The sequence below is a fragment of the Anguilla anguilla genome, chromosome 7 (genome assembly GCF_013347855.1).
Source record: "Anguilla anguilla isolate fAngAng1 chromosome 7, fAngAng1.pri, whole genome shotgun sequence".
Taxonomy (NCBI): Eukaryota; Metazoa; Chordata; class Actinopteri; order Anguilliformes; family Anguillidae; genus Anguilla; species Anguilla anguilla.
In genome coordinates this window covers 55,002,921-55,025,559 of record NC_049207.1, presented here as the reverse complement: position 1 = coordinate 55,025,559, position 22,639 = coordinate 55,002,921, and the positions used below count along the sequence as shown (strand labels likewise).

At 46.7% G+C, this 22,639-nt stretch overlaps 2 protein-coding genes across 4 annotated transcripts; one reads left to right on the top strand and one right to left on the bottom strand.

Moving 5' to 3' along the window:
* Window positions 1-4,168: 4,168 nt before the first annotated feature.
* On the top strand, window positions 4,169-16,129 carry LOC118231947 (WW domain-binding protein 1-like). Of its 2 annotated transcripts, XM_035426365.1 has the most exons (6): window positions 4,169-4,830; window positions 6,738-6,805; window positions 8,439-8,483; window positions 8,782-8,932; window positions 9,667-9,828; window positions 10,063-16,129. In XM_035426365.1, exons 3-6 carry the CDS (start codon window positions 8,439-8,441, stop codon window positions 11,028-11,030), a joined length of 1,326 nt encoding a protein of 441 aa, XP_035282256.1. In that variant the 5' UTR covers window positions 4,169-4,830; window positions 6,738-6,805; the 3' UTR covers window positions 11,031-16,129. The 2 variants fall into 2 exon arrangements, with proteins under 2 accessions (XP_035282256.1, XP_035282257.1); XM_035426366.1 differs by lacking the exons at window positions 4,169-4,830; window positions 6,738-6,805; window positions 8,439-8,483; window positions 8,782-8,932 and adding an exon at window positions 8,939-9,133.
* A 2-nt stretch (window positions 16,130-16,131) lies between these two features.
* LOC118231945 (steroid 17-alpha-hydroxylase/17,20 lyase) lies at window positions 16,132-22,450 on the bottom strand. Of its 2 annotated transcripts, none has more exons than XM_035426359.1 (8): window positions 22,073-22,450; window positions 21,387-21,525; window positions 20,354-20,583; window positions 19,925-20,011; window positions 18,809-19,009; window positions 18,274-18,443; window positions 17,821-17,924; window positions 16,132-17,375 (listed from the first exon to the last, which is right to left on the bottom strand). In XM_035426359.1, exons 1-8 carry the CDS (start codon window positions 22,415-22,417, stop codon window positions 17,107-17,109), a joined length of 1,545 nt encoding a protein of 514 aa, XP_035282250.1. In that variant the 5' UTR covers window positions 22,418-22,450; the 3' UTR covers window positions 16,132-17,106. The 2 variants fall into 2 exon arrangements, with proteins under 2 accessions (XP_035282250.1, XP_035282251.1); XM_035426360.1 differs by having other exon boundaries at window positions 17,244-17,375; window positions 19,900-20,011.
* Window positions 22,451-22,639: the final 189 nt, after the last annotated feature.

Genomic DNA, 22,639 nt, shown 5'->3' with positions numbered 1-22,639 from the left:
TTTTTTAACTTATTCATTTAAATTATATTAATTTGTTAATTGTGCGCTTTATTATGCACGGATACATGTAAAATACGGGAATTTAAATTTCATATTCAAATACAAACTTATTGCACATAATTTTTCACCAGGACCGTGCACAAGTAACCGCATTTCTCAGGGCTCGATCACATGACCGTCACACGCCAGTTCATGCTCTTTTAAATGCAGCCGTTGGCCTTCCTATTTCAGCGATTGCTCTGAAGTAAACACTGCCCACACACTTCCTTCATCTGAGCACACAGAGTTATGTGGACGCGCAGACGTTTGCACATCATCCTGCGGAGAGCCTCGCTCAGTTCCGAGCAAACCGGGGCTCGCGGACGGCACGGCGCCGTGGCACTGCTTCAATGTCTCCGTGCCGTCTCCGCTGACTTCTCCTCTGACAGTGTTAATCTCTGCTCACAGCTGCCGTTGCCAAGCCAGGATATAAAACGCAGGGCCCTACATGCGTAATTCGCGTGGAGATCAAATGAAAGAACCCCCCCCTCCCCCCCATGATTGGCCGACTCCTGCGTTCAGTAGGGAGGATGCCGTTTCTCTTGCGTTGCGCTGCTCTTTGTCATTACCGCGCGCGGCCAGAGGTTAAACCCAAGGCACTCACTGCAGAGTGCAATCAGGCTGCACGGGGGACTGATTAGAGTCTCGTGTTTATTACTTTAGAGGGTATTAATCCACCGGGACACCAGAATAAAGGCACCAATGAGGATTACGCTGAAATGGGAGATTACATGTGAAAATGCATTGCTCTAAATGTCTGGGTTTCTTCTTCTGTTAATCTTTTACTATGACGTTTTTATAATCTCAGTGCGACTGTCTTAGTTTGGGGGGCGGGGGGGAGGGTAGATATCTTTGCATCTACTTTTGGGAGTAGAGATAAATGAGGCTTCTTGTGGGATAAAGATGCACTTATACAGATGTGTTGCTAATGCCTTGCACTGGAACATCAGATTGGCTTTCCAGAACCTGTCACATGACCATTACTGTCAGGTGCCCCAGCCTTTGATTGGTAGGATATGATACAATTATTTCTGTCCAACCTGTACTCCTCTTCTTTATAGATGGCCTTTCACTGGTTTTCCGTAAGCCATTGTGTTTGTGTGTGTGTGTGCATGCCTGTGTGTGTGTGCGTCCACATGTGTACACGATTGTGTGTGCGTGCTGTGTTTGTGTGTGGCCAATACAAACAAGTGACAAAAGGACGTAAGAGGAGAGGAGAAGCTTCCCTTTTCACTCAATTATCTGTCAGTATGGAAACTCCCTCCACACACATCGTTAGTGGCATTTACCAGATATCTGTGCAATCCCAGAAACGCCACAGCCGTATTTTATACTGGGCTTGAGAGGTCCTGCGCGGGTTTGAGAGGGCCTGCGTGGGTTTGAGAGGGCCTGCGTTTGCAGTTTTATTTGGCAGCGTTTCCGGAGGTATGCCGGCTCATCCCGTCTCATGCACATATGCTGCTACTGCGGCGAACAGCGGGATGGATGACTTCGGTTTGGGGAACTTTTCTCTGTGCGCTGGGGTGGACGGGGAGGCCGATTGTTCACGCTGAGCAGAGCCGTTCCATAAATCACCTGAATCGCCCCTCCGATGCTCCGCCCCTTCTCGTCGCACCGAGGATCCGATTACTATTGGCTATTCAGCCACCAATAAATCAACTCCACAATGCTGCATGGTGCTGTAAAAATGTCTGCGCTGCTTATGCTGCTACTTTCCCTCCTTTTACTCACCTTACTTGACTTTCTTCTAGCTTAAGTTATATTTCATGATTTTAAAAAAATAGCAACAGCTTTTGAAATATTGTTATAATTTTTATCTGAGTGTCATCAAGTTTTGGAAAAGCTCAAGTGTTTGTAAAAGCTCTTTCCCTTCACAGTTTGGACAGCTGTAGTGCACAGGCATTTTGGATATTCATGAGTACATTAACAACCGAGCCTGCAATGCGTTTATGAACCGGTAACTGCTTCTTGTTATGTGAGGAAAGTACTGTACAGTACTCCACTTATTCACTGTATTCCTGTGAACATTTATGTGGTGAAAAGAAGGTGAAATGCCTTCTAAGCGTTCACATGAAAACCCAGTTACATTTGGTTGAAAAGTGAAAATTTTCTAGTCAACTAGGAAGTAGACAGGCTATATCCTGGTAAAACCTGACCTGTTTTGGGGTCAGCCTAGTCTGTTTATGTCAAAACGCCTGTCAACCTAGATTTCCAAAACCTTTAGATGTCTCGATTCCCTGTTTTGCTCACTGGGATACTGTAGTCCGGGGCAACTTCAGATGCCTTCAATACTGCTGTTACTTGGGTGTGGCATGGTTTTAATGCAGATTGTGACCTCACTGCTGCAAGGAGACTTGGAACATCTTGCCAGGGTGTTGTGACAGCAGCGAAGATGTATGTCGCCCTCAGTTTCCACCTCAACTCTGTCTTTGGATCGACAGCCCCAGTACACGAATAACCTCCAGCCTAAGGACAGAGCCAGAGCAGACACCCCTGCCATTTTAACCAGACTGTGCATGTTTATGTGTTTAAACATGATATGCCATCCAGAAAACAAAGTGCTGTTTTATTCATTCTTAGATTTACGAATAGGATGTTCAGTAGTGTTCACCAGTCAGTTGTGTGTGTGTGCGCCTAACTGGGTTTTTCTTGTGCATGTGAGAAACGATTTCTGCAAAGTCATCAAGCTTCCCGGTCTTAACCCCCTCCCCCCCCCCCCCCCCCCCCCCCCTCCAATGATATCATTTGCCAAGCCTGTGACAGTCACTTGACCGACTGGCCAAATAACCGCATAGCAACAGTGTGGTAGCAGCAGTTTTATGAGACTCGAGACGAAAATTAGGAGCTCAGTTTACGGCACAGCACGACGCTTTATCCAATAAGACCGCAATCTTTCGCGCTTCCATCTGTGTTCACGAGGGCTTTGCGTTTCGCGTTCATCGGGCTGATACAAGCACAGCACTGCTCTGCGCTACACTGCGCGTGAGGACCACCGCTGTGGGTGCGCTCGGGACACAGAGCAGCTGAGGCTGAAGTTCACTCTAGGTGAACGCTGCACCAGCGCAAGGCAGTCTGCCTCATTTGTCATCATATATCTCGTGATCCGATGAATTTTATTCTTCTTCTGTCAGTAACGTTTTAATGCCGTTGTTCATTTGTTAATACTCTGAGCAAGTTCATAAGGTATGCCAATCATTTTGCTTGCAGTAAAAAAGGGAATTGCATTTCATTAACATTGATTATTAAATTATTTATTTTTGTTATATGACTATTACTATAACATAGGTCTTTGTTGTACCCAGTGACTTAACAAAATGGAAAGATACACCTTAGCATGACACTACATGCGGGTAAAACTACATTTTCAGCATCACTGAATGAAAGTAACATGCATGGAAATAGTTTTCTTCAGTTCAACCCCCATTGGGCAGTACAGTTACAATATTTTAACAATATAATCCAACCAGAAATAAAACTATATTTCAGTGCGTATGATATATACCACAACATACCAGAGCATGACGTCCTGAGTTGAATTTGCCTGAGTGAAAACTGGGTGCCGAACTCTTGTAAATCCTGTGATACGTAATGGTGTACATCCAGCACACCAAACCTACAACAATTAGTCATGAACATTTAAAAATAAAACAGTGTATACAAATCATAATTATAAAACTATAATCGAAAGGTAGTTCATAAAAGCCAGACGCTGGTACTTTTCGTTCTGTGTAACTGTAGTTTTTTTTGCCTTTACTGTGTTACACATCATGTTCAAACCTGACCCATCATATTGGGAAACAGAACTCCCAATAATTTAAATGTATGCTACATCATCAACAAAAACAAGCGTGGAAGCGGTTGTTTCTAGTACTCTGCTGACGCCCTGTGGAAAAATAAGGTAACTGCTGATTTTGGTGCTGATGCAGGAATTGTTTTGGACCATTACAGATGTGCTATATCGGAGTATAATGTTGATCTGAACTGAAATATTTTCTGTTTATTTATTTTATTCTTTGGGAAGATCTTCATGAAAATATATGCGATCTATTAAAAAAAAATTAAATATACAAAAACTTCGCAAGCATGAAAATAGTGAGAGTAATTGTTCTGATTAGTATGACATGCAAGCGATGAGCAGAGAAGACTTTGCAAGCTTGATCTGGAAAATAATACTTAATTCGCGCATTTTCATGGGCCCCTAAAGATGCTGCTTTGTTACGGTGCATTATATCCCAGGGTAGTCTTATTTCCAACAATCGGACTGCTGGGGTTGAATTAATTTACACCGTTCATGAAACAAATTGTAGAACAAAATACGAATCACCGGTTTGGACTGTCGAACTTCTAGCAGCGATCTCCAGTCTCATTGGTCCAGATGGCACTCATGACGTATTCGAACAAATCTCAGTCGAATGGACTGACAATTCGTTGAAAAAAGAAGCCGAACTGAAAACAATCATAACGATCAGTTAACAGTACATTTAATCTGCTTTATTTAATTGCAGTGGTTTCCTTATAACTATAACGTTTATACGAGTGCATCATTTGGAATTGCCGCGGTTGCTCTGTCTCAATGTATTCGCAGAGTGATGCTTGCTTCCAGCAGAGGACTGTGGGGAAACCCTGATGAGCTGTCCTTTCTCCGGACGGAAATGGCGGACAGTTTGGCTGTAGACCTGGGAAGAGGGAGATGCTCACTGCAACAGCATCCAATGATTATTTTATAATATCAAGAAACTTCTGGTCATGGATTAAGGTAGTCTGATATACAGCGAAATGGATGCGGAGGATGTGAGTGCGTTTTATTTTTCATTAATTTTAAACCGTGGCTAACAAGCCCAATCAATTTAGCTAATGTTAGCTGATTTATTTTTTTTACCTGAAGCGTTCTCGTTCACATTAACCACATACCGTTGACTTGCTAGGAAATGTAGCTAGCAAGCAAAGTAAATATTTATAGCTAACTGTAGCCATGGAAGTAGTATTTATCAAACATTAGGAACAACATTATGCCTAACTAGCCTGCAAAACCAGCTAATACAATAACATTTACGTTGAAGCTAGCTAGATAGTAAAATTTTGTTTATACGAATAACAAAGTGTATTCCTTTGCAGACTACGGTAGATTTTGGTCTGCTGTGTTCTGTAATAGCAGTTGACAAGAACAACAAACCTTGGCTAGAGAGCCTCCTGGTACCGTAGCATGAATAGAGAGGTTATTGATGGTTGTTTTGTTTGACAGTGTTCTTTGTGTATATTTAAAACCTACAGCTTTCTTCAAAGGACTAACGTTAGGCAGTAAGGGATTTACACCAAATGCAAATCGTTATGTGTTAAATTGATTTGCACGAAATTAAATTGCTTATGCCTTAACCTAAATGCTTTTTATTACCGTTATCCCAAATTGATATTTTTTGTCAGCTAATAGAAGCCTACGTTAGCTAGCTACTTGAGAAAGAGAGAGAAATGCTTTCCAATTGGTTTTAATTCAACACATTTACATCTCTGGCATTTAGGAGATGCTCTTATCCTATTTACATAGATTACTTCCCATCCCCCTTACATATCATTTATATAGCTGGATATTTTTACTGATGCAATTCAAATGAACAAATCGAACACGCCGCTTTTGAGTTACAGTAGCTGCATAACCATTATGCTATAACTTACTACTACCTTAGACAACTTCACAAATCACTAAATAGACTGTAACTCAATCCACACGCCAGCCAGCAAATACTGTACTAACTCAATCCACACGCCAGCCAGCAAATACTGTACGTGTTAGTGTACCTGCACAGAAACAAACAAACAAAAAAGGAATTTATTGAGATGTTCAACGTCAAATGCTATTCTTACGTGGAGTTTCAGGTGGATTTTTTTTTTTTTTTTTAACAAACTCTGGTCCAGGGACCCATGTCTGACTGTAGAGCTAGTCTGAACATTTGCAATTTATAGCTTACTTTAGCGCGGACGTAAGGCTGCAATTAACGCTGCCGTCCAGCGCTGTCTTATTTAAAAGGATAAAGATTTAGTGACTCCTGCATTTGTAACCTAACCATTAGGTGATTGGCTCTGTTTAGTTGCTGAGGTTCTGATTCTAATTGAATTTCCGCATGCAATAAGTCCTCGGCTTAACTCTGGGTCTAATTCTGTCTTTCAAACATTTCTCTTGACGTATTTCTCTTGAAAATAATAGTGCCCTCATCCACAGAGCACAAGTAGTTTCCTAGGGAAGCAGTTCCTGTAGAAATGAGGTTTTGTAGATTTCCAGCTTGTCTACTTACTACATTGGTACATAACTCTCAACTGGTTTGAATGTTTTGAGATGAACATTGAAATCAACCCAGAAGGATAGCAAACGGATGAACAGAGGAAATGAATCATGTTTATGCTGAAAATCATTTAGAGGGATACATAGTTTATAAATATGAGGAGGAATGTGTGGGAAATCCAATGGAGACTTAAGGTACACACTGTTGCAGTCATCTCAGTGTTAGACACAGAAATAAAGATGGACTGAGGAGAATGAACCTGTAAAAGGCTAAAAGAGAGATGAAAGTGGAAACATTGATTTATACACAGTCACAGTCTTATACACATCAAGCCTAAATGTGACTGAATGACAGGATATGACATGCATGTTCATTGAGGTTTATTTTAATCTCTTAAATGTATTTTTATTTTTTTATTCTCAGGGTAAACGCATCTTGCCCAGGAAGCCAGGTGTGACAGAAGCAGGAGACATGGAGCTCAGGCGTTCGTGGTATGTGAGTTTGTTACCTATTAAGATTTGGTGGGCTGATGAGAATTGTAGGCTACATGCTAACAAAAAAATAAAAGAAATCAACTCTGAATCGGAACGCAAACGCGGTGGACGCATGTCATCTTCGCGGTTCCTGGCGCTCAGAGATTGTTCCTCGTTCTCGTGTTTTTTTTTTTTTTTTTTTTTGCATCTTGCGCTGAGTGCAGTAGGCGTGAAAATCACGATAAGCTGCGTCTTATGCTGATCATTTAATACCCCATTAAAGCCACACTTGAAAGCGACGGATGGTACGAATCGGAAGGATTTATCCGGTCGTGTGTTAGGCCTATATCTCAGTTTTTTTACCCTTGGATAATGTCTGATAATCTTTTATGTAAATGATGTGTTTGCCCTCATTGGTTTATATTTAATTTTTAACATCACTGCTCCCATCTAGAAACTTGCATTTGGCATAATGTCATAAAGTGATATATGTAAGGAACGCATCAAGAAATGATTGTAAATACCTAAAAAAGCATAAATAAGTCTGGCTTTGTTAAACTGTTGGAGGTGGAAATCAGTGCAGTTTAGGCATAGCTTTGTGTTTGACCCATTTCCATTCAACAAGTCAATCCTTGTTCAAACATCTTTGCCCTATCAATGGTCTATTCACCATCAAGACACGTTTGCTTTTTTCTGTATTTACTAAACTGACAAACAAATTTAGGCAAAATTAGAGTCACTGTGTTGCTAAAGTTATTTTACACAGCGTTTATGTAAAATGTAAAATTTTGTCAGTTGCTTTAGTTGAAAATGCTCTCAGTGAAATGTACGTAGTATATAGGCCTATCTGTACTAATAAGACTGAATGAATACAACATAAATGGTCCGTGCTTGGTCCTAATTGATGAATATCATTGTTATCACAAGAGAGAGGGCGGTGGGGGTGGGGGGTGTCCTCCCCCATACCGTCTGGGCTTTTGGCAGTTCTGTCTGGGCGCACCCTAAAGACTCATCGCCCAGCAACTCCTCCTGTCAGTATTGTCCTGTAAGAGTCATTGAAATGAGAACAATGGACGCCCCCAGTCGTCTACAGAATCGAGAATCAGTAAAAAAAGAAAAACGTACTGTGTGTTAACGGGGAGCAGTGTTCATTTCAACAGAATGCAAAACGTGCAACGCACAAAGACTGCCTCGCTGACATTCGACTGTGCGCCCTGTAGGCCAGAGTGCATGTGCTGTTGGCGGTGAACCCACTGCTAGAATCTCACTCCTGTCTTGATTAAAGAACCTCCATGAGGTTTAGAAAATTTTCAAATTAATTAAAAATTTAGAAGGAAAGAATTGGTGGTAAATGATCTGGGTGACTGAGTTGATTTAAAGTAAACTTTCACTATCTCCCATTGGGGTATGATGTTAGGGCTCATCTTGCTCATTATTGTAAACAGTACTGTGTATGTATAGGCCTAATTATTTCACTGTTGTAGCATTTGTATTTGAGCATTTGAGTTACAGTTATTGTGGCCGTGGTTCTAAGCTTGGACGAAAGTTGCCTAAATGATAACATAATCTTTTTTTCTGTCAAAAGTAATTAAAAAAAGGAAATGATTTTCCTCTGCAAAATTGCTGAAGAACATACTTTTTTAAATTTCAGATGACAGTATCCCCACAGAATACGGACATGACAACCATTAGCCAGGTAAGCACTGCTTCCACCTTCATGTATTAAGTAAAGCTGTGTGATGTTGTTTGTGCTGGTCTTCTCCTGTCAGAAACTGGCCATAAGAGAGCTGTACTTTCTGGGGTTGGATTGTCTGTACTTTCTGGGGTTGGATTGTCTGTACTTTCTGGGGTTTGATAGTCTGTACTTCCTGGCTGGGGTTGGATTGCCTGTACTTCCTGGCTGAGGTCAGATTACCTGTACTTTCTGCGGTTAGATTGTCCCTGCTCTCTCCTGATAAAGGGCAGCATCCTGACTGTGCTGTGCTCTCTCGCAGGGCGTGGAGTTCCAGAGTGCTGGTAGCCTGCCCCTGATTGGCAGCCCTAAGTATTGCCCCGGGGTCAAGGGCAACGGAGGGGGCTACCTCTGCGAGACCGGCCACTGCTGTGGAGAGACGGGCTGCTGCACCTACTATTACGAGCTCTGGTGTGAGTACACCCCCCCGCAGACCTCTCTGTGGACCGCTCCCATGCACCTACTACTACGAGCTCTGGTGTGAGTACACCCCCCCGCAGACCTCTCTGTGGACCGCTCCCATGCACCTACTACTACGAGCTCTGGTGTGAGTACACCCCCCCGCAGACCTCTCTGTGGACCGCTCCCATGCACCTACTACTACGAGCTCTGGTGTGAGTACACCCCCCCGCAGACCTCTCTGTGGACCGCTCCCATGATGCACTTGGTTTGACTCTGTTTCAGTGTAGACAGTACCATCATCGCAAACTCTAACACGTGTGTGTGTGACCTGTAAACTGCTGTAGTCTGTGTGACTATAAGCTCTATTGTGAGCAGATGACAGACGTGTAGAAGACTTGTTAGGTTGTTCTGAATTTTGGGTTCCTCAGGGTTCTCTTTGGGTAGAGTGAGTAAAAGGCTGTTGGGTTCCTCAGGGTTCTCTTTGGGGAGGTTGAGTAACTGAGTGTTGGGTTCTTCAGGGTTCTCTTTGGGGAGGGTTGTGTAACTGAATGTTGGGTTCCTCAGGGTTCTCTTTGGGTAGGGTGAGTAAAAGGCTGTTGGGTTCCTCAGGGTTCTCTTTGGGTAGAGTGAGTAACTGAGTGTTGGGTTCTTCAGGGTTCTCTTTGGGGAGGGTTGTGTAACTGAATGTTGGGTTCCTCAGGGTTCTCTTTGGGTAGGGTGTGTAAAAGGCTGTTGGGTTCCTCAGGGTTCTGGCTGCTCTGGACGGTCCTCATCATGTTCAGCTGCTGCTGTGCGTACCGCCACCGGAGGGCGAAGCTGCGGATGCAGCAGCAGCAGAGGCAGCGGGAGATCAACCTCATCGCCTACCACGGGGCCTGCAACTACCCCACGTCCATGCTGGACCTCAGTACGGCACCCTTTTCTCTTTCACACACGTTCCGTAAAATACCTTTCCATTGCAGTGTGAGAAGGTCTGCTTGCGTGATAATGACACAAGTGTAACTCCATACTTGTCCAGGTTTCTAGTATCCAATGCAGAAATACAGCTTGTAAAGTATGAGTATTTAATTATGGGGGGGAAACGTGTTGCTTTCCTGAGAGCGCAGTGAAGTAAAAATAAAACTGAATTTGCTTTCGGCAGGTTTCTTGGCTTCGTTTAAGCTCCCGTCCTACGAGGAGGTGGCGGCCCAGCCGAGCACCCCCCCTCCCCCGTACAGCTCCGTGTTCGCGGTGCAGGGGGGGGGCGGGCTGTACGCCCACGCCGGCCCCAGCGGCCTGACCTCCTCCCAGAGCTCCGACAACTACACCAGCTGCTCCTGCGAGTCCTGCTCGGGCACCTCCCCCTGCAGCACCTCCTTCTCCGCGCAGGTGACCTACGAGACCGACACCAGCAACGCCACCACGCCCAGCGAGGCCAGCGACTTCCAGCCCCTCGGCCCCGCCCCCGCGGCCGGAAGCCCCGCCCCTGCTTCCGAAAGCCCTGCCCCCGCTTCCGAAAGCCCTGCCCCCCCTGCCGGAAGTCCCACCCTGCCCCAACCTCCGCCCCCTCCCGCTCCTGCTCCCGCTCCCCTTCCCCCCCCTGCCCCGAGCGCCCCCGCGCTCCCGCTCGCCGATCCCCCGGCAGACTCAACGGGAGAAGGAGGCCCGCGTGTGGACGAGAGCCCCTCCCCTAAGCCCACCCTGTCTCCGCCCAAACACGCCCTCTTCTCCCCCAACGTGGACTTCTTTGAGCCCGACGGCCGCTCGCCGTGCGCGTCCGACGCCGACGAGGAGGAGGACGTGGACGCGGACGAGAGCCAGTACCGCCACCGCCGGCTCACCGGGGACTCCGGCATCGAGGTGTGCCGCTGCCAGGTGGAGAGCGAGGAAGAGGAGGAGGAGGAGGAGGGAGAGAAGGGGGAGGGGGCGGGGCGGAGCAAGGCGCAGGCCGAGGGGGAGGGGCCCCACGCGCTCCACGACAGCGCGGACTGCTCCGGTCGGGCCCAGGCGCGGGCGAGCGAGACGCGAGTGAGCGAGGAGTGTGCCGGCCTCTGTGGCCCCGCCCCTAGCCCCGCCCCCGGCCCCGCCCCGCTCAAGGAGGAGGCCGTCATCACGGTGGAGTCCGCCTGAGCGATCGCGCTGCGGAGGAGCAGGAATGAACATCCCAAACAAACGGGGGGGGGCGGTTTGTGGCAGACCTGCACCCCGTCTGCTAGCATCCCCATGTATGCACAGAGTAGTAAATGAATTGAGGTGCATATGTGCAAATTCAGAGGTCAGATTTTTTTTTCTTAAACAGAGGCATTACCGCTGACCTGCCCGAGAGAACGCGGCGGTTTTTGATTGACGCTCGTGTCCGTTTGCGAGCCGAACGTCGGCCGCGCGGCCCAGAGCAGGACCTGGCGTTTCCGCCGCGAGGGCCAAGCGGAGCGGCGGTGAAGACGTGGGACCGGTCTGTGCCGCGGACCGCCGCAGCTGCGCGGCGTGAGTGAGGTCATCGCCACGGTGTGGATGAGGTCATCGCCGCGTCTGTACTCTGGACCCCTCTTCTCCCAGCACTGCCTCGGCACCGCTCCACCACCGCCACCCGCCCCTTTCTCTCCTAACAGGCCTGCCCTTGACCAGCGCTAAACTGGCGCTCAACCATCGCTAAACCTGCGCTAAACCTGCGTTTGTCTTCGTTCAGTGAAACCAGGGGCAGGGAACGGCAGTTACTCTCTTTACGTTACTCTCCTCTCTGTGCTGCATGGGACTCCTTGGGAGTAATGATGATGATAATAATACTAATATTAATAATAATAAGGCAATAATAATAATGAGGGTAATAACAGGCCAGATTCTACGATGCATTGAAAACCAGCAGGGGGATGCAGTTGTCCCTTTATAGACGAGTGGCTCTGACGTGTTTGGTTCGGTTACCTGTAGCCTGGGCTCATCAACCTGCCGTCTGTAACACAGCGTTGCAATCGGAGCCAAAATGGAGTCGGATGCTGTCCAAACGCTTGAGGCTCCGAGGGGGCGGAGTCACGCCCACACTACTCCTCTTCCTCTGGTCTGTTGTGGGCGTGGTCTGGGGGCGCCTGATGCCGGTGGTCAGTTCCCTGGCGATGCTGAGTGGCAGATTGGGTCACGTACGCCCCCCGATGGTCAGATCCCGCATTCTTTCCCTCCTCTTCTCTCTCTGTGACCCGCAGGAGGTTTTTCGGGTTAGTAACAGGGGCTTTCGTTGCCTCCCCAACCTCCTAAGACTGTACTGGGTACGCCTTCTCTGGAATTCTCATGAGGTGCATAGAATTGGGGAATTGGAATTGGAATGTTGTGTCTTTCTCAAAATGGCGGCAGTGCTTTCAGTGGTAGTACAGAGCTGACCATCTGGCTGAATGTACCTGAACTCTCCGGTATTTAGCTCAGAGCCTAGCCTCACGTGCAAAGCGTCGGATACAGAAGGTCCCAGACCCTCAGAGACGAGCAGCAAGGCTGCTGTCAGACAGATGCGTCTCATTTACACGCAGCAGAATTAATTAATTTTTTACTGGCGTGTTTTCGCTGTAAAGACTACGCTGCGGTGTTCTAAGCCTCTTGGGCGGGGTGTCACTGTCCGTGCGAACGGGTTCTCACTGGACCGTCCTGGACATAGATCGGTTGAATGAAATAAAACGTTTTACCTCCGTAGTCTTAAATATGAGCTTTGTTTGAGATGCATAATGTCTCATAACCCCTCCTGTACAAAGATTCTATCTTGTAGGGAAGTTGTCAGGTGGTTTTGAATGAATTAAAACGTTTTTAAAAAATAAAAACGGAACCTTCAGAGAAGTCTTAATTTAAGTATCAGCATTAGAAATATGTTTGCTTTTATGAAATTCACACGAGAAGCTCATATTTTCGGTCGGTTGGCCGTGTGGACCCGTGTGGAGGAGGCCGCTCTTAGCACCGTTGCAAATGCAAAATGAACGGCCTGTTTTGGTAAAGGGTGGCACTTTGGCGATCGGGTGTCACCCGTTTAAACTCCACGAACGGGTCGCGTGTGAAACGCCGCATTACTGGCTGACCCGATGCTTATCAACCACCAGCAGATCGCAGCGATGCTCCCTGGGGCGTTTCATTCAAATTCAGTAACTGACAGTAGCATCTGTCCTCCCACGCATTCCACTGCCCCTGTCTCCATGACATTTTTTATTATTATTAATATTTTTTTACTTGGTAAGTACATGTGACACTGAGCTAGTCTCGAACCACCACCATTTTCCTGAATACGATTAATTTTTTTTTTTTGGGTATAAACAATATGTGTACTAAACTGATTTTGGCAACTACCTTTAATGCGATCGCATGTTGAACTGTGTAATGCAGAGAGAGAGATGATGGGTCGGGGGGGGCGGGGATGGGGCGGGGGATGTGTGCTTGTTCTTCAGGTAGCCAGTGCTTTTGGCATGTGAAATGTTTACAAAGGAACAAAACCTGCTCTTTTTGAGCTGAAAGGCTTACTGTTCACACCCCCAGCTTACACTATCGCATGTTTAGTCAGTCTGTAACTTTCATTTATCCAAATTAAGTTCTCCTTATTAACAGCAATATACTATAATAGGGACATTTCAGTGTTCCAAAATCCATTTGTGGGCAAGTGCGTGTCATATATATGGAGCATTTTTCCACTGGTACAGTGAAGCTTAGCAGCTCTATACAGTGTTATACGTTGTTATAATACACATAGCTAAGACACTTAGACTGAGTGAGAATGCAGCTGTTTACTCTTAAAATAACAACAATTTTTAAATATGAACAAATGAAATGAAGCTTTCATTTGAGTCTGAAACCAGCTAAGGCCCACAGTGTTTGTCTCACAGCTGAACAAAGTCGTTTAGTAAAACGGGGCATTGTGTTGATTTGGGGGTGGGCTGGTACAGGCTGGTGTCTGAGGCACGGGGACGGGGAGAGATGAGAATAGCAGAGACTGAGCGGTGACATCACACACACTCGCACTCACACTTGTGCGCACACACACACTCGCGCACACACTCACACTCGCACACACAATCGTGCATGCGCACACACACACACACACACACACACGTACACACATGCACATACACATACATACACATGCATGCACACACACACACACACACACACACACCAAGGTGCAGCTCTCAAAAAAATGCTGCATTTATTCAGCTTGCAATTGCTCCTTTTGGAATTTGGAACATTGTTGCAGGGAAGCATCTAGAAAAGGGGGGTGGGGTGATTTACCAGGGTTGGCCAATTTGAGTGGCTTACGCACTCTAGATGAAGAATGTACGAGGCTTAAGAATATTAATATTAATATCTTTAACCAGAAAGCTGCTGATGCACTAAGCCTGGTTTGTATCCACTTGAACCTCTTTATTTGTCTCCAGTGAGAATGAAGTCATCTGTTCTCACTTGCTTTGCATCGTTTCAGCTAGCAGGTGCCAATGCTGCTGAACACATTCTGCAGCCTTATCATTCTCATTTAGACCTTTGATTTAGGGATGTGCCATTTCTTCTGTTGATGATAAATTGAACTTATTATCTTTGCTGTTGCTTGACAACAGCACGTGGCTCTTAAAAGTGCCATAAAATGGTTATTCTGTGGTTTGCTTCACCACCACCACCCAGCCTATACTTATTTACCTCCAACTAATAAAACGTAATTTAGCTGTATAAACCTAGAATTTATTTGTAAATAGAATGTATTATGTATTCTTAAAATATATATTGTATGGATATGATTTGATCCGGTTGTGTCTGCAATACTTTCTCACATGCGAAGCCTTCTAAAAAAAAACTTTAAAAGTATTTTTGTTTTTGCATTTTTGTGTGCGTGCGCGTGTGTGTGTTTCCAGGGAAAATATTAAATTATTGGTTTTATTTCATTTAGGGTGTTGAGAAAGGAAATCTCCATAGTTGCAGTGTTTTCAGTCCGAACGGTAAAACGGGGTGTGTACATTTCATACGAGAAAGGTGCTTTGTTTTGCCTCCCTATGTAAGGCCACCGATCAAGTTGACGTGGTTATTTCCCCGTGAGTCTTTAAAGATCATTTTGGGCTAAGATAAAATAAAAAAAAATTTCAAAAAACATTTTAAAAAAAAAGGTTGGACCCTGTATTCACACGGGGGAAATGTTTTGTGATGCATTGTGTGAAATTGTTTTGGGGGAATCAGCAACCAGCGACTTCCACCCCCCTGTGTTCTGTCCATTTTAGTTGCAGACTGTTACCTTGTTTGATCTTGTTTAATCTTACAGTTTCAGACTGTAGCCCAAGCTTGCAGGGAGGGGTCAAGCGGAGTGTTTATGCTTATATACTATACATATACTATATAGTGCTCTTGCTAGGAATAAACAACGTTTGGTATTTTAATACATACATATTTTCTGAAACCAAAAAGCAAAAGAACCAGGAATAAATGTGCGTATTATCAAATAATTTCATGGTTGACTGTTTAAATATTAGCATATTTTTTGGTTTGTTTTCTCTATGGTGCAAGGATTAGGTTTCAGATCTCACACACTACTACTATTTAAAGGACACTCAGATCTACTTTGTATAATGCCTTTTTTAATCTTGCCATGTTTACCATTCAGTCTCTTTTGTAACAGGCATGGAAGAAAGGGAGTGACATCACTATGACATCACTATCAGGGCACTGATTCTTGAGTGTACTGTTGACTGTTGCTGAATGTGATGGTTGAGATGATGTACTCCATCTTCAATAGTAAAGGGTACGTTGTTTTTTTTAATTTGATGATATGGGGTATGGGTTTTCTTTAATTTGATGATATGGGGTACGGGTTTTCCTTAATTTGATGACATGGGGTATGGGTTGTTTTCTTTAATTTGATGATATGGGGTATGGGTTGTTTTCTTTAATTTGATGATATGGGGTACGGTTTTCCTTAATTTGATGATATGGGGTATGGGTTGTTTTCTTTAATTTGATGGTATGGGGAGACCTTTGATATGTAGTATAGAGGTATTCGTTGTTTTGTTTCGTCCCTAATTTTATCCTCACTCTTTACTCTGTTCCCAGATTGGTGAGTTATTTTCTAACAGAATTATCCTTCAGGTACTAAGTTTTACATGGAATGTGTTTTAACGTCCGTCTGTGTGTTTGTCTGTCGCGCTCGGCAGCCAGCTCTGCTCATGAGCCAACCCTGTGAACATAAATAAACGTGCGAATATAAATCGTGTGAAAATAAAGTGTTTCATACAGCCCCATTGTGAGTGTTTTATTTTTATCTTTGAGCAGAGTTTGGTTGCTTTTGCAGGAAAAAAAACAAGACGCATAAAATGGAGCAGAGTTAGGTTCTAGTTTGAACAGACCTGTAAAAAACATGGCCTTACAATAAAGTAATTAAAGGAGTATGGCATTCTAATGTAGTGCCTTAGTGTGGCCAATGGCCTTTCATGACTGTGTTTATGCAGAGATAAGTGTCATATACAGAATAATGTTTTGATTACGTGATGTGTTATGATTATTGATATGAGAACAGAACTTGGTGGCCTTGCTGACCTGTAGCGTTTAGGTGTGGGACTTTGGATCCGGTTATCTTAACCAAACCTGGGACATCACAAGTACGCTGAACAGCAATTACAAAGGATTCTGATCACAATAAATACAACAACAAACGAACAAAAAAAAAATCAATCAAATAAATCATAATATTGATTAGGAAGTAAAGATTAAAGGAAACTCCCGTGTGCTTATTACTCAAGATAATGTGATTGTCCGAAGCAACAATAACAGTTTGAATTTTGGTACAGAGTCTTAAGCTGTATGATTTTATAGCGTAAGCTAATGAATATGGATCAAAAAACAACACTCTTTGAATTCATGCAAAACTGACTTTCTTTCAAGGTGACTGATTTGATATACGGTAGGTAGTTGAGCCATAATCATAATGTATGAGTCTGCCTACCAATCTAGGCAACTGGGTTGTTTTTAGCATGTATGATGTAATAAGAGTGGCTTACTGAATAGCCTGTCAAACCTGATCCGAGGCACTTAAAAGTGGTCTTTAACAATCGTTGATGAAATGTGTGAGTGCATTGTGCAGTAAACCTTATTTGTAGGCCTAATGAATTTCATGATTTAAAAAATCAAAACCGATTCAATCCAGCCACGCGCGGTGACGTCGGCACGGTGACGGTAACGTCGGCACGGTGATGGAAACGTCGGCGCGGCGACGTCACACCCCGAGGTCGGCGGCCCAGGCGAAGCGCGGGCTGACGGACAGCGTGAAGCTCAGCGGCTGCAGGACGACGCCGAAGCGCCCCTGCAGGTCGGGCAGGGGGACCCCGCGCGGCAGGCTGAAGGTGAAGCGCTGCAGCAGCCAGGTGGCGAACAGGAAGAGCTCCAGCTTCGCCAGGGATTCGCCCACGCAGACCCGCGGCCCCGCCCCGAAGGGCAGGAAGTACGGCGGGGAGAAGCGGTTACCTTCGCCGTCCAGGAAGCGCTCTGTGGGCGAAAAGAGGAACAAGGGCGATTTAACTCGCCTCATCAACATGAACCCAAAACAGAGCACAGACCATGGAGAACAGGTGTACTGTGATTACACACAACAGGTGGCAGGAGGAAGCAATCAACATATAAACAGGATAGTGTACAGGTGGAGTAATGTCATGGTAAATACACGTCAGACCGTATTTAATATTGCTTTAACCCTTTTAGATGCTGGTAACACATGGAAACAATGGGAACAATCGTAGACAGACATATGCAGACTGAACAGCCAGACAGGACAGACATAGACAGGGTGCATACTGAGTGAGAGAGAGGGAAATGGGGGAGATGATAATAACTGAAATTAATGCATAACCCTATGTTTTTCCCCTTTTCTTTCTTCCCTTCATTCTCTTCCTTTTGCCTTTCGTCTCCCTCGTGGTTATTAACATCGGCCTACCTGGCATGAACCTCTCAGGCTCCTCCCACTGCTGTGGGTCGTGGTGGATGGACCACATGTTCACCAGCACGCGGGTTCCCTTCTGGATGGGGTGGCCTCCTATGCTGGGGGTAGAGGGCGGAGGGGGAGGAAACTGGTGAGCCCCAGGCTAGCTCCCTCCAGGTACCCAATCACCTAACGGCACGCTCACCCAGATACCCAATCACCTAACGGCGTGCTCCCTCCAGGTACCCAGTCACCTAATGGCGTGCTCCCTCCAGGTACCCAATCACCTAACAGCATTCTCCCTCCAGGTACCCAATCACCTAACAGCATTCTCCCTCCAGGTACCCAATCACCTAACGGCGTGCTCCCTCCAGGTACCCAATCACCTAACGGCGCGCTTCCTCCAGGTACCCAATCACCTAACGGCGTGCCCCTCCCCTCCCCCCACGACCCTGTCTCCATGGTTACCTGGTGTCCTGCAGGGCCACGTGGGGGATGAGCACGGGGCTGACCGGCCGTATCCTCATCACCTCGCTCAAGGTGCTCTCCAGGTAGGGCAGCCTCCCCCGGTCCGCCAGGGTGGGTGAGCGGTCGCGTCCGATCTGCTCGTCCAGCTCCCGGTGGATCTTCTCCTGGACCTGAGGGCCAACGTGAGACACGCACTGCAGGGTCAGTCTGCCATTGCACCTGGGTAATCTTGCAGGGGCACTCTCGAAAATAAAGGTACAGTAAGTTTCTTTCGGTACTAATAAGTACCTTTTATGATCAAAAAAGGTCCAAAGGAATTATTAAACCCATGGCTAGGGGTATAATTTCCATATACCTATAGGTGGAGCCACCAGTTTTTCACCCCTTGTTTTCCTGCATTGTACCTCAATCCTCCACCAGCTAGAGGTCGCAATAGCCTCTTTGTCAAACCCCTTCTGAAGCAATTTGCCTCTGAGGGCACCTGGTCTGGCGTTCACAGAGGTGTTCTCTGCCTGGTGGGACTCGCTGAACGCACCTCGGGGTTGTGCAGCAGGAAGGCCAGCACCCAGAGCAGCGTGGTGGTGGTGGTCTCCACGCCGGCGCCGAAGGCCTCCGCGGCGGTCATCAGCACGTGGTCGTCCGTGATGCTGGACTCCTCCCCCGCGCTGCTCTTGCCCTTCAGCAGCGCGTCCAGCAGGTCCCGGGGGTCCTCCGAGCCGCCGCTCGCCTGCGCAGCCTGCGGAGGGTCAGAAACCGCGTTCACAAAGCGTGAGCACTGCGCAGCCTGCGGAAGGTCAGAAACCGCGTTCACAAAGCGTGAGCACTGCGCAGCCTGCGGAAGGTCAGAAACCGCGTTCACAAAGCGTGAGCACTGCGCAGCCTGCGGAAGGTCAGAAACCGCGTTCACAAAGCGTGAGCACTGCGCAGCCTGCGGAAGGTCAGAAACCGCGTTCACAAAGCGTGAGCACTGCGCAGCCTGCGGAAGTTCAGAAAGCGCGTTCACAAAGCGTGAGCACTGCGCAGCCTGCGGAAGGTCAGAAACCGTGAGCGTGAGCACTGCGCAGCCTGCGGAAGGTCAGAAACCGCGTTCACAAAGCGTGAGCACTGCGCAGCCTGCGGAAGGTCAGAAAGCGCGTTCACAAAGCGCTCGCCTGCGCAGCCTGCGGAAGGTCAGAAACCGTGAGCGTGAGCACTGCGCAGCCTGCGGAAGGTCAGAAACCGCGTTCACAAAGCGTGAGCACTGCACAGCCTTGAGCTAGGCCAGGGGACTGCAGCCCAGGTCCTGGAGAGCAATCAGAACTGTTCACGACACAGTTAACACTTCTCACCTGGTTACTTGTGTCTGAAGTGGGTGCTGAGTTTAAGGTATAAAGAAAAACCAGCATAGCTCAGACCTCTGGGGACATCGTACAACTGATCTATGCTTCGCTAATCTATCCCTAATCCTAACCAAAAACAAGTGTGCAGAGGCTGGATATTGATGCAGGAACAGTTGGGCCATCTGTTTGCAGTGGAGACAGGGATACGTTTACATTGTAGGAAGGCATAAACTATCCAAACTAATACTTCATCAGTCCTATTTTTAATATGCCGCTTTTATCACCTATGACAAACTGTAAAGCTCACAGCCAGCTCTGCTCTTCTCTGTCACCTTATGTTCCTCCAGCTTCCTGTTCAACAGCTCATCCCTCACTGTAATACACTCTTTCAGTCTCTTCAGGTCCTTGTTCGGGAAAATCTGTTGGCAAAACAGGACAGTCAGGATCTCAACACATTTTGCGAGACATTTTGCTTTGAATGTTTGAACATTGCATTTGAATGACCTTTATGAACAATTTACTTCATAGTTGATGTCAATTCCATTTCAATTCACTCAATTCAGGAACTGACCTGAAATCAAATCATTCATTTTAAAAATCATGATGGAGCATTTTGGGTGTTTTCCATTTTCTGAACTGGCTGATTTGAAATGGAATTGAGCACAGACATGTTTACCTCAATGCTCCAGAGAGACAGTCACAAAGTCTAAAGTTTTATTAGATCACCAATAAAGCACCGAGTGTGTGCCAGGGGCGCATACCCTCAGCCAGGGGAAGATGTCCACCAGGTTTCCCCTGGCTATGGTCTGCACGATGCCAGTGTTGTAATCCATCACGACCTTGAGCTCAGGGTCGTGGGGCTGGTAGGTGGAGCCGAACACCAGGGTGCACACCACGTTGGTCACCGCCCGCATGAGCACCGGGCCCGGGTCCAGGGGCTGCCCCGCCTGCGTCAGCAGGTCTGAGCACAGGCTGGTGGCCTCCTCGCACACTGCAGAACAGCGGCACAGCGACAGAACGTCTATGGTCATTGTGACAAAGTCATAGCAGCACAGTGATAGAACGTCTATGGTCATCGTGACACAATCATAGCAGCACAGTTATAGAATGTCTATGGTCATCGTGACACAGCCATAGCAGCACAGTGATAGAACGTCTATGGTCATCGTGACACAATCATAGCAGCACAGTGATAGAACGTATATGGTAATCGTGACACAGTCATTCATGCAGGGGAAGCAGTCACGTATGACTGTAGGCAGTCATAGGCTGTAGTACATTTCCCATGCCCTGCCAGACTGAATCCTGTTTCCTGTTCTTTAGATAGACACAGGTAATATGTAGCACTGCTTTGGTCAATATATTCTTTACTACTCAGAAACATTTTTTCTGAAGATTACCACTAACTAAATATGGCACATCAAATTGCAATATTTATGTTAAACACAGTACATGGTCCCTGACAAATAAATCAAGTAAAGTATAAATAGGTACATGTCCAGAGGGTAAGCAGTGCTGACTGTCAACTGTCAACACCTATCAGTCATTTCAAAATAATAATAATAATAATTCCTCCTGCAGTATCATTACAAATGCTAGGGTTGTAAAACTTACTATCTCTCTGAATTACTCCTTTGAAAATATTATTAATATAAAGTTATGCTTGTGACTTGTTTTAGTTACAACCGCAGTTTACTTTTGTAAATGCTTCCTCTCGTTTAATTTTAAATATAAAAGTAAAAGCCTGAGGTCCAGCATCAGCGCAGTGCTGACCGGACCAGCAGTGCACCTCACCGATTGTCTGCAGCTTGCTGGTGCCCTCTCCGAACATGGAGAAGGAGGAGTGCACGAGCCTGCGGTGGGACTTCCACAGGGGGCTGTAGTCCGCAAAGGCGATGTCCTTACCCTCCCTGCTCAGGAGCTCAGTGGTTACCTTGGCAGAGAGGATGGGGGGGGGGGGGGGGGGTGGTTATTGCCGATAGCCAGGGTTGCTTACACTATTTTCTAAACACTGGTGAGGTGTTCAGGTGAAAACTTGGCTACGTTTGGTTGATAGTTTGCCAGCAGACTGGGACATAGCCAGGTTATATCCAGGTAGAACCTGAGCTAACCTTGTTTATGTCAAAACATAACTCTCAATCTAGATTTTCGCCTCTCAGGCTGTCTAGATTCCCACTTTTCTTACTGGGACTGTAGTCGCTTTTGGACAATAGCAAAAATGCCCATCTGTTTCAGCAATCAAAAATTGATGGCAAGCTTCTCCCCCCGCTCTTTCTATCTGTCTTTCACGCACACACAAACACACACACAAAAAAACTCTGACACATGCACACGCACACACACAGACACACACACATACACAGACAGACACACATACACACACACACGCGTACACACACACACACACAGATCGAACACCAGCTGGACCGCAGCATGCTTCTCCTCTCTGTGTACAGCCAGACACACGCCTAAGTCCTCACCATTTTGGGCCTCCCTGCGAACTCCTTCCCCTTCTGCAGCAGCACCTCCCTGGCGTGCCTGAAGTTGTTGACCACAACGGTGTAGTGGGGCCCCAGGTAGAGGGCGTACAGGTCCCCGTACCTGCGTCCCAGGCTGGTGAACAGCAGGTGGGGGGGCAGGTCCTCCCTGAGGCTCAGCAGGCTGCCCAGGATGGGCAGGGAGGGCAGGCAGGGCAGGGAGGGGGCAGAGGCCCGCCTGCCCACCACCCTCCGCACCACCAGCACCGTCAGCAGCACCACCAGGGCGGGCAGGAGCAGGACAGCGGGGGCGGCGAGCACCTCGTCGGACGTCCAGCGGCCCACCATTCCTCACTCGCCCAAAAAGCCGAAATGAAGGGGGGCCGCCTGTCCTTCCCCCACCAATATAGGACCCATCTGCCGCGTGACGTCACGGGGCCTTGGACAAGGTCGCGGGTCTGGGACACGGTGCTCCATCTCCCCTCGAACAGCCTTGCCCATGTTATTGAAGTTGACGTCACTGCCCACCAGATTTTCCTGATTCTGCGTTTTTTTTTTTACTTTTCTTTT

Excerpts from the sequence above, each read along its gene's own strand:
- LOC118231945 (XM_035426359.1), bottom strand. The coding sequence starts at position 22,417 with ATGGTGGGCCGCTGGACGTCCGACGAGGTGCTCGCCGCCCCCGCTGTC. Across the intron at positions 21,526-22,072 it reads TCGCAGGGAGGCCCAAAATG|GTAACCACTGAGCTCCTGAG; the intron begins GTGAGGACTTAG and ends CTCTCTGCCAAG. Across the intron at positions 17,376-17,820 it reads GCCTGAGAGGTTCATGCCAG|AGCGCTTCCTGGACGGCGAA; the intron begins GTAGGCCGATGT and ends TTTCGCCCACAG.
- LOC118231947 (XM_035426365.1), top strand. The coding sequence starts at position 8,439 with ATGACAGTATCCCCACAGAATACGGACATGACAACCATTAGCCAG. Across the intron at positions 8,933-9,666 it reads CTACTATTACGAGCTCTGGT|GGTTCTGGCTGCTCTGGACG; the intron begins GTGAGTACACCC and ends TGGGTTCCTCAG. Across the intron at positions 9,829-10,062 it reads CACGTCCATGCTGGACCTCA|GTTTCTTGGCTTCGTTTAAG; the intron begins GTACGGCACCCT and ends TGCTTTCGGCAG.